Source organism: Fomitopsis serialis (assembly GCF_022376445.1).
Source record: "Fomitopsis serialis strain Sig1Antser10 chromosome Unknown B0H18scaffold_26, whole genome shotgun sequence".
NCBI lineage: Eukaryota > Fungi > Basidiomycota > Agaricomycetes > Polyporales > Fomitopsidaceae > Fomitopsis > Fomitopsis serialis.
In genome coordinates this window covers 332,506-347,143 of record NW_025954986.1, presented here as the reverse complement: position 1 = coordinate 347,143, position 14,638 = coordinate 332,506, and the positions used below count along the sequence as shown (strand labels likewise).

General features: G+C 56.3%; 6 protein-coding genes across 6 annotated transcripts; 4 read left to right on the top strand and 2 right to left on the bottom strand.

Annotated features, from left to right (window-relative positions):
• Positions 1-825: 825 nt before the first annotated feature.
• On the top strand, positions 826-2,484 carry B0H18DRAFT_1118334 (uncharacterized protein; the record flags this gene model as incomplete). The annotated part of the gene is made up of 1 exon (XM_048033774.1): positions 826-2,484. The coding sequence occupies one exon, from the start codon at positions 826-828 to the stop codon at positions 2,482-2,484; it is 1,659 nt and encodes a 552-aa protein (XP_047894457.1).
• Positions 2,485-3,208: 724 nt separating this feature from the next.
• On the bottom strand, positions 3,209-4,276 carry B0H18DRAFT_273872 (uncharacterized protein). Its single transcript, XM_048037371.1, has 2 exons — positions 4,101-4,276; positions 3,209-4,046 (listed from the first exon to the last, which is right to left on the bottom strand). The coding sequence occupies exons 1-2, from the start codon at positions 4,152-4,154 to the stop codon at positions 3,333-3,335; spliced, it is 768 nt and encodes a 255-aa protein (XP_047894456.1). The 5' UTR covers positions 4,155-4,276; the 3' UTR covers positions 3,209-3,332.
• Positions 4,277-5,850: 1,574 nt separating this feature from the next.
• B0H18DRAFT_932241 (uncharacterized protein) lies at positions 5,851-6,975 on the top strand. The gene is made up of 3 exons (XM_048041735.1): positions 5,851-6,215; positions 6,269-6,625; positions 6,677-6,975. The coding sequence occupies exons 1-2, from the start codon at positions 5,984-5,986 to the stop codon at positions 6,619-6,621; spliced, it is 585 nt and encodes a 194-aa protein (XP_047894455.1). The 5' UTR covers positions 5,851-5,983; the 3' UTR covers positions 6,622-6,625; positions 6,677-6,975.
• Positions 6,976-7,143: 168 nt separating this feature from the next.
• On the top strand, positions 7,144-7,747 carry B0H18DRAFT_1002330 (uncharacterized protein). Its single transcript, XM_048028362.1, has 3 exons — positions 7,144-7,248; positions 7,378-7,416; positions 7,441-7,747. Exons 1-3 carry the CDS (start codon positions 7,164-7,166, stop codon positions 7,719-7,721), a joined length of 405 nt encoding a protein of 134 aa, XP_047894454.1. The 5' UTR covers positions 7,144-7,163; the 3' UTR covers positions 7,722-7,747.
• Positions 7,748-7,758: 11 nt separating this feature from the next.
• Positions 7,759-8,951, top strand: B0H18DRAFT_1210530 (uncharacterized protein). Its single transcript, XM_048036376.1, has 2 exons — positions 7,759-8,490; positions 8,551-8,951. Exons 1-2 carry the CDS (start codon positions 7,792-7,794, stop codon positions 8,689-8,691), a joined length of 840 nt encoding a protein of 279 aa, XP_047894453.1. The 5' UTR covers positions 7,759-7,791; the 3' UTR covers positions 8,692-8,951.
• Positions 8,952-9,223: 272 nt separating this feature from the next.
• On the bottom strand, positions 9,224-12,815 carry B0H18DRAFT_273773 (sulfate anion transporter). The gene is made up of 16 exons (XM_048037370.1): positions 12,442-12,815; positions 11,911-12,010; positions 11,743-11,848; positions 11,499-11,687; positions 11,334-11,446; positions 11,020-11,264; positions 10,830-10,971; positions 10,602-10,769; positions 10,411-10,542; positions 10,283-10,345; positions 10,066-10,213; positions 9,903-10,011; positions 9,816-9,836; positions 9,632-9,752; positions 9,536-9,575; positions 9,224-9,479 (listed from the first exon to the last, which is right to left on the bottom strand). The coding sequence occupies exons 1-16, from the start codon at positions 12,674-12,676 to the stop codon at positions 9,306-9,308; spliced, it is 2,106 nt and encodes a 701-aa protein (XP_047894452.1). The 5' UTR covers positions 12,677-12,815; the 3' UTR covers positions 9,224-9,305.
• Between the last annotated feature and the right edge of the window lie 1,823 nt (positions 12,816-14,638).

Here is a 14,638-nt window from a genome sequence, read left to right as displayed (position 1 = left end):
AAGCTCGAGTAGAGTCGCTGTGCATCCGCCAGCGAACGCGGCTGTGCTGGGTCGGGCGATTGATGCTTCCGCGCAGTACTGCCAAAGTAATACGTGACCTCGCAGTGGGTAGTTGTTGCGCACAGGTGCTTCAGCGACTTTCGACACCTTCCGAGTCGCCTGCCCTACCCAATCGCCTGTTTTTTTAGTACTCAACAGAATGTCGATAGGTTAGTCTGAAAGAACGGTATGAATCCGCCCAGTATCTGAACAAACTGCGACTCACTTCGAGAATCGTAGCACGAGATGGAGCCAAAATCTTCAGCTCCAGCACGCAAGCTCTCTCAACACGTCGAGGCAAGTACTTAGCGGTATAGTGGTCCAAGTTGGAAGATGTGTAGCACTCGACCGAGGCATCCGGATCGAGGCCATTTATCGCTGTTTAGCAATTGAGATAAAGTTGAAGTAAAGATAGCATAGGTTCTTGATAGGTTCCGATAAATCTTTGTGAGTTTTCCACAAAGCTATTGTGCAGAATCGATTCCTTATCCGCATGTGACTTAGTCGGAAATGCTGGGTTATCGTCGACGCCCCGCCGTCGTGTTCCTCAACGCCGACGACGACGATCTCGCTACATCCGCACATTCGTCGCTCAAGCTAGGGGAAGACCCGACCTGCACGAGCATATGTTCAAGGCATAACTGATAAGCGAATCCCATTGTCCACGACACTCCTTTGTCCCGGCCTAGCCTCGAGGCGGTGTTGCCGCCGAGTGGCACCAATCCTTTGTTTTTTGCCTGTATTTCTCTCGACACACCTTTCTGCAGAGGCGTCATCGTTTCTCTGATGTCTACCACCAGTATACGACCCGATGAAGACGTTCAAAGGGCTCAGGAGTCAAGGGTAACATCGAAGGACCGATCGCGAACATCATCGTACCGCTGTGTGTCCTGGTCCTATCCGGGCAGGCGTCCGCAACGCCCGTCGAGGATACCTGTCTTCAAACCCCTTCTCGCCGGGTCGGGTGTCTTCGCTAGGCCACCGCATTACCACGATCTCCTATACCGTGCGAGGCGCCGCAAGACGCCGGACAGCATCGAGGACGATGTCGAACTGAGCTCGAGGCTAGCTGGGGTCAAGCTCGTCGAGGACACCGTCTCTCGTTACGAGAACGACGTGGGCATTCTCACCGACGCATCCACTGCCGACGAGCGACCGTTGTTCTGCGGTACGCTGAGCCAGGACGACATCGCCACCGTGCAGCGTCAGTGGCACGATCACGTCGAGCAGCTCCTAGGCGGCATCAGCAAGCGTCTGTCGACTTCATTCGAGGAGATCGTCGCCGCGGCAGGTGGGCCAGATGGCAAGATATGGGACCTCAGTCTGCTCGACAGTCCCGAGCTCAGTGAGTCTGAATTGTCCGCCGAGTCTGACCCGCCACCGTCTACGCCCCGCGCATCCCCCTCCTCCCTTCCCCGTGGTGCAAAGCACGGATCGATGGACGTCTTGCAGCCGCACCCGACGCCCCTCAGTGCGACCGCCGCCGCCTTCATCCCCGCTGCACCGTCGCCCTCCTCCTTCTCCAAGTCGCCCTCTCCGACGCACGAGTTCGCCTTCCCGTCCCTAAGCGCCGACAACCCGGCCGCGTCGCCCGCTGCTCGAAAGCGCTCCCTCCTCCTCAAGGACGGCGAGGGCTTCTACCACTCCGCCGAGGCCAGCATCGAGAACATCCGCAGCTCGACCCCGCGCCGTGCTCGCCCCTCCGCTGATCTCCTCCCAGCCTTCCTCGCCGACGGCTCGAGCACGACCCGCATCCGCGCGCGGAACGCCTCTCGAACCCGCGAGATGGTCGATCGGCTCCGGTCCGGGCGCTGGAACGGCAAGAAGGGCAGCGACAAGGCGAGCCCGCCCAGCCTCGAGCACATGCCCGAGGGCAAACCGACCAAGGAGCGGTCAGAGGAACGCGCAGCATCCTCAGAGCGCAGCAGTGTCTCGTCGGGGATGACTGCCGACGCCGACGGCTGGATCAGCGGACCCTCGTCCAAGGCGTCCGACGATGGCTGGATCGACGGTCCGGCGCCCTGCAGCACGCCTGCGCCTGCGCCTACTCCCGCCGTGGCAACGCCGAAGAAGGACTCCCGCCCGCGCACCCAGAAACACACACATAAGCGCTCATCCAGCAGCGCGAGCTCGCTCTCCACCGCCGCGTCTGCCCCGCCCGCGACGCCGGTGCAATCGAGCCTCCCTGTGCCGGCGCCCATGTCAGCTCAAGCGGGCTTCTACCCCGTGCCTGCGGCTACACCTCTCGTGAACGGGTTCCCATACGCGCTCCCGCCGCGCACCCCCGGGATGAGCGACGCGCAGTATCTAATGCACATCCAGAAGCTGCAGCACGATCATTGGACGAGCTACATGCGGTTTGGGGGTGCAGGTACGTTCGTACCCGGGCCGTATGCGGCGTATCCACCTGCACCGGCCATGCCTATGGTCTATGGCGCCAAGTGATTGCTTGTTAATCCCGGAATGTGCGTGTTCTGTGCGTGTATGCGGGTTTTGACAACGGGGCTAACACGCTGCGGAGATAGGCTGCCTCACTTGTTATCGCGCATACACGCTCCTCAATCCGTTCCCAGCACACGCATCCTCTCTTTCCCACTGTCTTCGTATGCTTCTTATCCACGGACCGGCTCTGCTCCTCCATCTGCTCGAAGTTGTTCCACTAGTCGTAATCCCTCCCGGTGGTCCAGATCACAAACCGCACGTCATCGCTTCGTCTTCGTTCGACTCCCACTCCCCCCTCGTTGTCATTATCGTATTTCTGCTCGTTCAAGTTCGCTGTTTCGCCTAGAAGGCTGTTGGTCTCGCAGAAAACGCATAGCAAAGTACGTGGCACCCATTGTATGTTCTCAATCACATTCGATTGGCTCTTGGCGGACGTTTATGTTTTTGTCTTGTTTACGCATGCTGTGTTGTACTAGTCTTGGAGATGTAAGCGGTATATATTCTGCAGTCCCTCAACAGTGCGATGCGGCGTCGACCTGGCCCATCAGTCTGAAAGTCTGAATTCTATTGTCCAACATCAATTATACAACAACATACGGCCAATTGAGGGTATCGTCATAAAACGACCGGCGGCCGTGGTATCGATCGAGGAGAACAATGAATGAGCTCCACGCCCAGTCGTCCCGATTAAGTCGTCCAGGCGAGGCATATGTGGAGACTTGATACAGTGCAGAACGTCCATGCGAAATGGACTTGAAGAGGCCAACCATCGATTCGCAGCTCGAGGGAGCTTGGAAGTACCAGTGAAGCATCTCCATCGGATAGTTTGAGTTGCACCGTTGCCACCGAGTTTACGCCATACCGCCAAGCGACTGGCGTCGGCCTGAACTTGAAGGGGGGGCAAAGAACACCCTCGGCCTTGTGTCTTCGCTCTGCTCCGTCCTTTCTATCCGTTCCTCCGTCACCCAGATCTCCATCCGCCCACAACCGATCTGCTGTAACAGCCACTCGTGCTCGCGGAAGTCCAAGTCCTCCTCGAGGTGCTGCCTCGCGGCGATCCGTTCAATCCCGCAGCGCACAGCGTCCAGCGGGTCTGGCGACAGCGAGCGAGAGAGCAGGGGCGTCTCCGTTCCCGGGTCGGAGAAGTCATCCAGGTCGCCACTGGTCCACGAAGCCTCCGAGTCGGTTTCGAAAGTGTCCAGTCCGCTCAGGGTGGGCTCGCTGCTTGCGCGGATGATGGTGCGCACGGTCTCGTGCTGCGCGCCGCGAAAGACGAACGAGTGGCCCACTTCGCGCGGCCCGTCGACGGACTCTTCCTCCTCGCTAAGCGCTTCAAGGTCTTCCGTGTGGCCATCCTCGTCTAGTGGCAGGGACCGGCGCGAATAACAAGAAGAGCCCGTGAGGTCATCGTCCACGGTCTCAGGTATAGAGTACAGTCCGGGGTCTGATTCAGTGTAAAAACCGGTGTCGTCGTCCGCGAAGTGAGCTAGCACGGGAGCGCTGTAGTCACCGAACGCCGCCCAGGGGACGGGTCGGCTCCGGCTGTCTAGTACGGGAACGGTCCACTGGGGCGAGGTCAGGATCAGACAATGGAAGCGCAATGAAGAGCATCCACTTACGCAGGCCTTGTCGTCCACAGACATCCGGAGTAGTTCGTACTGTGTGGCGCTCATCTCGGATTCCTGCCAGAGTGTCGGAAGGCCGAGCTGGTTGAGGTGGTCTGTGGCGATGTTTGAAGGTCAACAGAAGTCGCGCGATGGTTGGAAAGTTATAAGAGTGATGTGGGTCACCTGCTGTTTTTGTTACCTCGGGAGGTGTTGCTTTGTTCATGGATGCATGTATTTGGAAAGAGGCGACAGTTCGGGCCATAGCCACTTACCACGCGCTGAGACTCGGGCTGGCAGCCGTAGCCTGGGCCATGCTGTAGCGCGACACTCGGTTTCAAGAACGAGCCGGGCTCACTTTTCTCAGTCGTACAGATGATTGACTGCAAGAATTTTGCGTCACCACGTACCTAGAGTTAAAGTTGTTGGGTTCAAACGCACGTCCTCCGCCGCGGACGGTGGCGTGGCAGCTATCAGCGCTCCCGGCCAAGGCAAATTTGCCTGTTGACAATGTCTCCATTTTTTTCTGGTAGGAATGCAAACAAACTCGGAATGCAGAGAAGAACGTGTACTTAGCTTAGAAACATGCCAAAAGTTGGCTGTCTGCGTCCCAGATCGGCCCGGCGCTACAGTTGCTATGTGCACCGCAGCGACAGACTTGGACTATGACCTTGCTATGTCGAGAAAGCGGTGCAAACCGGTCGTTGTACCATGCGTCTGCGAGTCAGGCTGATAATTGTCTGTTCTGGTGGCTACAGCTTCATGGGTGAGAGCACCGACCGTTTACTACTGATAGTGATTGAGGACGGAGCCGAATGAAGGCTGGGAGAAGCGGTGTGCCGCGCAGCCACGTCGGTAGCTGCGTCTGCCTGTGGGACTTGAATGAGTAGCATCTGTCACCGGGGCGTTGGCGATTGACTGCTTTCCGACAGCCAGCTCGGCTTCCGAACGACACCCCGGACACACGCGGGTGTAAGGCGGTGGCTGGCAAACATTCAGCGCAGGTTGGTGTATGTATCGCCCAACGACAAACGTCCGAGTCGAGGTAACTTTCTCTGTCGGGTGGCTCGATACAGCTATAGGCTGCACACATCAACCAACTGTCAAAACCAAACAGCGTCTCATTCGTCCAATCGGATGCACAGGCTCCATGTACGATCCGCATCAAGCAACTACTTACAAGTCTCCTCGATACGGCCGTGTATTGACCTGAAGAAGCTTCGATCCATCAGTCACAGTACTCCATCGTGCTTGCTCTCTGACGGACTTTGACCTGGCTAGTACGGAACTGTAACGTGCATAGCTCATAATCAGTACATTGTGTTCGCATGTTCCTTACCATCGCTGTCATTACTTGACCGATAAGATGCGCAACGAAGCCACGGTTGTAGTCAACGGCTGTCCAGGTGTGGACCAATGTGACTGGGACCAAGAAATCGCGCACCTCCACCTCCGTAGCTCGGAGACTGGAGTGTTGAAACTCGTGTATTGCAGTGAGCCTGAGGGGCCCAGACGATATGTTATGTTAGCATGGCAGCCCGTTGGACAGACGCGAATCAATTGCACGTACGAATGGATGATCATATACTGAAGGATGCTCAGAGGCATCGGACATACCGTCACGGTGGCGTTGAAACGTTGTGTACAGTCACTACTACCATGGCTGCTGCATACTGTACATAAGCGGTAACGATTCGCTCCGCAAAGCTTAATTCCATTGCACGTGCCGCCTGGCGACATTTCAATGTCTGCATCTCGCTTTCGACGTTCACTTGCAGCTTGAACGCATCTTGGGGAGACGACTTGGCCAACAGCAGTTGGACGTCGCACTGGCGGCCCGACTATTCGACATCATTTCCAGCGGGCGGAGACAAGTCTCTTCGTGTCTACGGGCTACGATGACATTCTCAACACGACTGCCTGCGGAGTTCACGAGCCTCTATCGGCTCGTTCTACGAGCCAGCGCTGCATCTGTGTTGAACAAAGGGCCTGCCACGGGAAGATTGCGAAGCGTTTGGAGACCGGGTTTTGAACGCGCGGCCGGAGTGCTACATCACCTGCGGGGTACTTCATTGACTGAAAATGAACGGACGACTCTGCAGCGGTGGTACAGTGCCTGGGAGGTCCGGAGTAAGTATCCCGTTATACATCGCCGATGACGCTCACAAATTCGTGATGCACAGTGGACAAGACGTTGACTTTACTGTCGAGCTCTGCCCGCTCCCGCGGTCTAGCACACCATGTCACCCGTAACCTGAGCCAACTCATGTGGTCATACGATCAAGCACTGAAACACCACACCCTATGGAATCAGAATATCCCGAGGCCACGGTGGAAGCCAGACCTCCCGCCCAATCATGATCAGTACAAGCCTGCGCCCATAGTGCCTGGAAGTCCTATGGACATCCGAATGGATGTGAAGTCTCGCCGACGCCAAATGAGTGCAGAGCTCTGGTATAGTCTCGGTGAGGTCATCATGATGGCCGAGGGCAGAGACGGTTTGTCCCTTGGGAGAATCAAGACACGGAAGCGGTAAAGGGGTAAGTAAACCGAGCATCTATTCTCGTGACAGTGTTCGTTAGATGACTCAGATAGAGTTCCGCAGCGGTGGGGTCTCAGGCAGACATACTGTTGAAAAGGGCGGGGTGTGTTCTGCGTCATGGTGGACGAGACTTGTATCAACAAATGTTCATGCATGATACGCACGTCCGGTCACCGGTGTAACACCACAGATTTCCTCATGCTGCCTTACCACTGGCATCCGCGCTCTCTGCCTCTATCGATCTGTTCTGAAGATCCTCAGTATGAGAGCCGGAGCATCCACATCAAGTCGACCGCCACCGAAGACATCGCGTGTGAAGCACTGGTACGCCCATTCCCGATTCCTTGCACCGTGTACTTGCGTGAGTTCATTTGTCGCTGCAGCATGTGTACATCATAGATGGGTACACTGGACATCAGGAGACGGTGTCCTATGTGGCTGTAATGATATCATGTGACTGCGACATTAGCATCAACAGCTTGGTGGCGAGCCCATGCTATGGGTACGCCGGCGGCGCCGTAGCCTACACCGATGTCATGGATGCCTACCAGATCGTTGGGTGGCAGTACGACAACTGGACATCCCTGCCACTCCGGATGGAGACCGTGCGCGACTTCCACTGTCTACCCTGACGCCTTGACGTCGAATGGTGTTTGGATCTACTACGCTTCACGACGCTACGACGTCCATCACATATCATCAATGCTACCCGTACCTGTATCTGGCGCTCACGACGGATGCTTCTAAAAGCCACTCTCCGTCGTGGAATGTTCCTCGCCTTCGCCCTTCGTTCTTCGGCCCTTCCTGATTGAGCTCCCTTTACGATTGCCGTGCGTCGTCTCTCCCTCATCTGCCTTGCCATGCACGCAACGGCTGCCCGACGACGTTTCGACAAGTCGCTGGACATGGTCGCGGCGCGACCCGAGCTCTTTGTTGACCTTGTGTCATCTCCGTCAAGCACGGACAATGCCTGGAGCATGCTGGAATCCCCGATCTTGGGACGGGACGTTGTGCAGGGCCCCCGCACCCCCTTTGAGGAAGCCGAACGTTCTCCGCTAGCGCTCGCACCGGTAAGTTCAGCACTCAGATCGTGATCTAGCCACTGACGTGACTTGCTCGCTCTACTTGCAGACAGCCCCAGTCGCGCCGCTGAATATCAAGAAGATGCGTAGGAGAGGCTTATTGAGCGGGATTCATCTGGTACTTCCCAAGACCCCCTTGCCACCACCAACACCAAATCCAGGGCACACTCCGCAAACATCCCTCACCTTCACAGCGGAGCTGGACGCGTCAGGCAGAGGCTTCCTCTTCACGCCTGTCTCTGACGAACCTATGTCTGCTCCGAGCCCCCAAAGCACTCAGAGCCCTGTCCCAGACGACATTGACGGAGAGACCAACGACATTGAGCCCGAGCCGCCTGCTGCCGAGCCGTGCAGACCAGGTAGTCCGTCCTCTCGGAGCTCTGCGAGCTCGGTATCCTCCCGTTCTTCCGCGTTATTTAACCACGAACGCAAGCGGTCCGACACGTCTACTTGCCCATCCTCTGTCATGGAGGACCAGAAGCCATTTGAAGACCCTATTAGCCCTGCTGCGGAGGAGACCATCAATATGCTCGAGTCGGAGCTGCACCGCACGGCGTTGATGCGACGATCGAAGTCGTTCGACCATTCGTGCTTTGCCTGCATGGACGACGAGCTGCTGCTCGACCCATGGCAAGCGTTCGATTCGCTCTGCTGGACGGCGTCGGTGGACCAATTTCCCGACACGCACAGAGCCTTCCCACTCAGCCCTGCTGTGCCTGTCGCCAGACCACGCGCCGATGTCCCAGAAGATACGATCAGCGCTAGCATCGTGAACTTTAAGGTGCGCATCCAGCCTTCGCCCTCTCTGAGTCGTCCATGCAGGTGCTAACTTCATTGCAAGGCCCGCACATCCCATTTCTCCGCTGATGATCAGAAGTTGACGGTGGCGGCACCGGTGCGAGCCTCGAGAATCATCAGTCCCCTCCACATGCACATCTCCACACTCAAGGCCTTCAGATTTCCCAGGCGCAAGTGCAAGTAGTCGCGTATTATCCGCGGACGTTACTTTACTATCTACTATCACAGCATTCCTTACGACTCTTTGATGCGTTTGCTCTTATTCTTAGAATCCACCCCCTCTCGCTGCATCATTCTCTCCAGGGCTGTGTTCTGACGCGTTGTACAGTACTGTACAGTAGAAGTACTTCCCGCCCTGAGCTGTAAGTAGCCATTGACTATGGACCTTATCCGGCGGCGTGTAAGCATGTCAGCCCGCACAATTGAGTCGTTGACATATTGGACAAGTACTGCTTCTATCAGCCGTACATGGCTTGCGACGGCTCTTTTTCAGACTTAATTCCACGCGGAGCGCTGACTTCTGCAACCGCTAAGGCCACTTGGGGGGATGCAGTCCTCCGCGTACCGCCGACTCGTTTTCTCACAGGACGTTTCCCACCAATGGGAATGACAGAATGAAGTGTCTGAGAGCATAGATCTATCGTAGATTAGACCTGGTATCCACCAGGCAATATCATGTGCTACATAGTCAATCCGCCGGTCATCGTCAGACGCAGGCGTCAAGGTCCGAGTCGTCGAGGACGCCGTCGTCTCGAGTTCGCTGCTTCGCATTGCCCGGACACCCGAGGCTCCCGTTCGTTACCAACTCTGCGGGTCCGCTCGCTCCCGAACGAGCTTCTCTACGCGGACCATGGCGCTCGCGACATCCTTGCAGATAGCGTCTTCCCCGAGGAGCTTGATGATCCCCGCCCGCTCGAAGGACTCACGGGGGCCCTTCCTGATATGTGTGATGAACAGCCCCACCCCACGGCTCTGTTCGATGACGGCAATTAATGGACGGCTGTATGGGGACCTGGTTCGATACATACCTGATATGTCTCGGCCAATTCGTAGAAGATCATGGCAGCTCTGTCAGCAGTCAGATAAGTCCAAAAAGTATTGCGCAGGTGAACAAGATAACGCACGACGCGTCAACACTGTCAACGTCCGCTAGGTGGAAGACAAGCACGCTAGCGTGTTCGCGCTGCGGCTCGTCCGAAGGATGATGCTTGCTGATGCCATACAGCTCTAGCCGACGGAGCCGCTCTGTATACCCATCGTCAGTCCACCGTGCTATGCGCAGATGATGCGGCAGCCAATGGAAGTCACCTTTCAATTGTGCGGTGTTTGCTGTGCACGACACCCATAGCACGTCAGTCAGATAGCCGCGAGTAGCAACCATCAGAGTATGCGCACCAAAGTCAAGGTTTTCTCTGATCCTCACGATGAGCACACCAGCTGCGTCTTCCTGCGCTTCTGGGTTCTCGTCAACAGGCTTCCACACGTCGGTGCCGGGTAGACGACCCTGACAGGCCGTCAGACGCCTGATACATTAGGCCCATACGAGATGTGCACGTACCAGTATCGTCATGCGTGGCTTGGATGACTTGTGCACGACCAGCACCAACGATATGACGAGACTGACCGCAACACCCATCTCCAAATCCCAGAAGATGGTCAACGCGAAGGTGAGCGCCATAAGAGACAGGTCGACCCAGCTCCGCATACTAATCCACGGTGAACGGCGAATCAGCGTCTTACATCCGACGAGCCTATCAATGCGACAGACGACATACCGCCAATAGAACTTCAGGTCGTGGGGCACTTCTGCCAGGAGCGAGAACACGACCAGGCAGATGCTGATACCGATATCATGCATTAGTTCACGCCCCCGGTCACACTGGCCGACGGGGTTGCCACTCACACAGCACCGAGCACGGTTTTCGGCAGGTAGTACAGCCAAGGCATGAGATAGAACACAGCGAGGAGGACGACCACGGAGCAGACCATCGACGACATCTGTGTACGCGCGCCTACCTCGCCGTTGATCTTTGACCTATCCGTTCGTGGGCTCAGCCACAATATACGATATGACAGCTGAATGACAGAACGCACCGGGTGATGGACCCGAAGGCGGGCAGCGTCCCTGGGACAAAGGAGCCAATGAAGTTGCCAGCACCGAGCGCGACGAGTTCACGATTGGGGCTGATGCTGTAGCCATACATCCCCGCGTTCTGTTTTGCCGCGACGATGCTGTCGAGGAATCCGACAATGACACAGACACTACAAAGAACCTCGCATTAAGACTGCTGTCAACACGTAGAGAAAACGAGACGCGCGTACAAGGAGAGGGACGTCGTCCTCCGCAGGAACTTGAACGTCATCTTCGTCAGCGGAAACTGGACGAAGTGGGAGCCCGTGTTAACCGGAACGCTTCCAAGGATCTCAACTCCCTGATCGTCCCAGTCCAACTTGTCGGACAGAACTGACAGACGTGAGTTCGCAGTGCATTACATGGGACCGAACGCCTCACTTGTTGAACAGACAACCACCAACAAGACCTCCGGCATGCGATAAATGAGGGTGTGACGCTTGAAGAAGCCCTTGAAGCTGCGTATGCCGAGGAGGATCAGCAGGGCGCCGAACCCGATGATCATTGTCAGTCGATGCGAGTGTGTCCACATGTTCTCCACGATGAAAACCAATTTGTCGAGGGTCGTATGCAATTGATATTCGTTCCGCAGTGCAGTCAAACCAAACATGGGTATTAGCTGTTCGCTGTGTACGGATGACAATCAGCACCGCAGAGAAGAACATCACGGGGCTGAGATAGAAGAAGGGACCTACACAAGGATGACGATTGCCACGGCGGTGACGAACCCGCGGAGAAGCGCACGGCTGAGGACAACGTCCATGAAGCCGAGGCGGAACAAGCCAAGCAGAAGGGCGATGAGTCCAACCTAGGAGCAGTTCGTCAGTCAATCTCACAGTCTCAGACTTCACTGTGCGCACCTGAAAGGTGATCACGGTCGCCACCGCGATGCCTACTTGATCTCGCCCGTATTGTGCGAAGTGTGGGTCATGCAGGAAGTCATCGATTGCTTGTCCAATGAGGAGTGACAGTGACGCTTCGGGGGATACGTTCAGTTGCCTTGATGTACCAAAAAGCGCATATATCAAGCCGGGGACAGATGCAGAGAACTGCCCGCGCATAGCCAGTTAAATATCAACACTCTGCCGACTGGATGGGACGTACCAGGCCAGTGGTGGGGTTCAATCGTGCTAGAGATGTTGCATACGAGACAGATTGGGGTATCAGCATGCAGGCAACTGTGAGCCCTCCCAGTAGATCACCACCGAATCTATGGGACTCAAGGTGAACACCGTGCACCTTCCTAACCTAAAGAAACAGCTTGAGACGCACAATGACCATGAATATGCGGGTATCCAAGCGGTGGAGGGCACGTAATAGTTGACTTTTGCCCAGTTCGATGTCCTCCGGCGATGAAGAGTGGGACGGGTAGCTGGAACCTTGTCAACATGTGTTCGGTAAATGGGAGATGAGAACAAGATGAGAGCAAATGAGATGATACAGAAGATGACATCCTCAGACTGAGCTTATGATCATGCCGGCAACAAAGCTTAGAGAGGATGTGGTGGGGTGCTAGTGCTCACTCCCGCTCAATCTGGCACGAACCTCAGTTGTGTGAAGAAGCTCCTGCCCAGTGCCTGCGAACCCGTATGACCCAGACTGGCCTCAGACGAGACTTCTCGCAACTGCAGGCGCGCATGCGGCCGGCTTCTCTTACTCAACCACCGCAGGTGCGGAGGCGTGCAGCATCCTGGGCTGGAAACGAGCTCGTTCAGGCCACTCTCAGGCTCACAGGTCTCCACCACGACAGAGTCTCTGCCTTCCCCGTACTATCCCGCCAACCGTAGCCTAACTGCGGCTCACCTCGTGCTCTCGCTGCGCCATAATCCGTGCGACCGTGCTCGACGTCCACTCCCAGGATCGGTGTCTCCTCCGCCTGCGGGCCCGGTGAAAGTGGGGTCTTCAGCCCAGTGGGCGTGGCCGCCCCGGAAGCAAACATTGCTCGCAACGACGACGCCGACGTGCGGCCTGAGAGAGTGAGTGGAGTCGGATGGTGGTGGGCGCGGTTTACGCTTCCTCCAGTGCCTTGCGAGTCCATGATACGGTCTTATTCGGGCAGCTTATCGGTCAGCGAGAGGGTTGGTCGAGGTCGTCCAGCGGAGTGCCGTGCACGGCAGAGGGGATCGCGATAGGTGTGAATTTGGAGCTGGAGTAGACTGAGGCGGCTTAGGCGGAGGCTCTCAGGCGCTGGTGCTGTGTCGCTGCGGTCAATTTTGTGACGGTCGTGCTCGCTGTGCAGGACTCATCGTCGGGGTCGACGCCAGCGTCAGCCATCGTGCCCTCGCTTGCCCTCACGCTGCTCGACGAGCTCTGCGGGATGTGCACTGCACACATTGTCCAATCATTGAGCGCCGATTTCACCACGGCCCTCCACGGCCCGGCCCAAGCCCTGCCACTCGATCGTGTCTCAAAGTCCAATTTTCCTCGTCTCTGTTTCTGTCCGTCCTCTGACTGCTTCGAGACTCCAGCTTTTGGGCTACATACTGACATATACCTCGAGAGCATCCTTCGACCTGGGTCTAGTGCAATCTCTCTTGCTCAGGAACTTGACCATCGCAGGCAGCCGTGTTACTGCGACGGAGTGAACCTCTCTTGGACTTGACTCTCGTTCTCATTTTGCACGCTACAGTATGCCCCGGAGGTATCAGTCTTGCTGAGACTTCGTAGTCAGGCCTCTAGCTAGCTCTAGTTTCGTAACGGTGAGCGCCTAATTTACCTCATTTTTATTGCTCGTCAAATTCAATATGCTCGCCGTACAGTAGTCCTCGTAATGCGAAGCCATTGAAGAGGTGAACGTATTACTTCGGTGGACCTATCGCTATCAAGCAGAGTCCGACGTCGACACGCACTCTACTTCCTGCACCGCTGCGCAGAGAAACTTAGTTCATCTCGCGGATCGCATGACATTGCCTCGCGAGCCTGGAAGGATGTTCAGAGCAGCAGACACGGACCTCAGCCTCTATGCTGCTCTCCCGTTCAATCGTCAGGTAAATCGTGGCCATACATACGTGCCTACAAAACGAATTGACGTTCTCTCCTCCACTCAGTAGTAGGATTTGAGTGCGCATCGAACAGCGTGCCTCGAGTCGGTCCCAAGTCCGAACCGCGAATTTTGACAAGGAACCTCGCACGTCGAAACCAGTTCGGCTGCATCCTCCTCCAAGGTAACATATTGCAGGTGAGCACTGTTCATTTGGCCACATGCCGTCCCTCTTCCCGTTGGGCTTTGCATACTACGCGGGCCGTCCTTATCATCGCTTCGCAGTCGATGCTGCTGTGACCTGCTCCAACGAAGCATGCCACTAGATCGCGAAGTTCGAAGTTCGACCGGGCGTCTGTGGTCACACGAGCATAACAAATCTTCGCGTGGTTCAGCACTGGCAGACCGGTCGTACCCAGGGCCCTATACCGAGAGCACATGGTCCATCTTGTCGAGCTCTGCCAAAGCTGGGATTCAAATGCACGCATACGACATTCCCTTCGGTCAAAATACGAGCGCCTTATGTATGGGTCCGCGCGCAACCGGCGTGCAATATTCACAAAAAGCGAATGCGGGGACGCATGCGATAATCGGGGAATACAACAACCTCGGACGTGATGAAACGGTACACCTGTCTGTCTTCCGAAGCTGTTTGACTTGTCAATGAACCGCAGAGTCGCTGCCTCCTGTTCTCCACGAGGCGACCCTCTCTGATTCCGAGACTCGTGCGTTGCCGTTGTGTTGTGGTCCGTATGGAAGTCACCGTCGGTGAGATCCCGCGCCACTACGGTGGCGGTTCTCTTGCTGTCCGATGCGCAGCCCCCGGTCTTGTATGATGCTCCGAGACTGCCCGTCGAGCTGGAACTTCGAAGAGAGGCCAGAATGGGTGTCTTCGTTCTTTGCTCGATGCCGTTGAGTTGTGTATCTCGGCTTGTGTATGACGGGATAGGGCGCAATAGGATTGCGACCGCGGACGCTGAAGCTTTCCACGAGCGCCGAGGCCGGAATCAAATCTGCCTG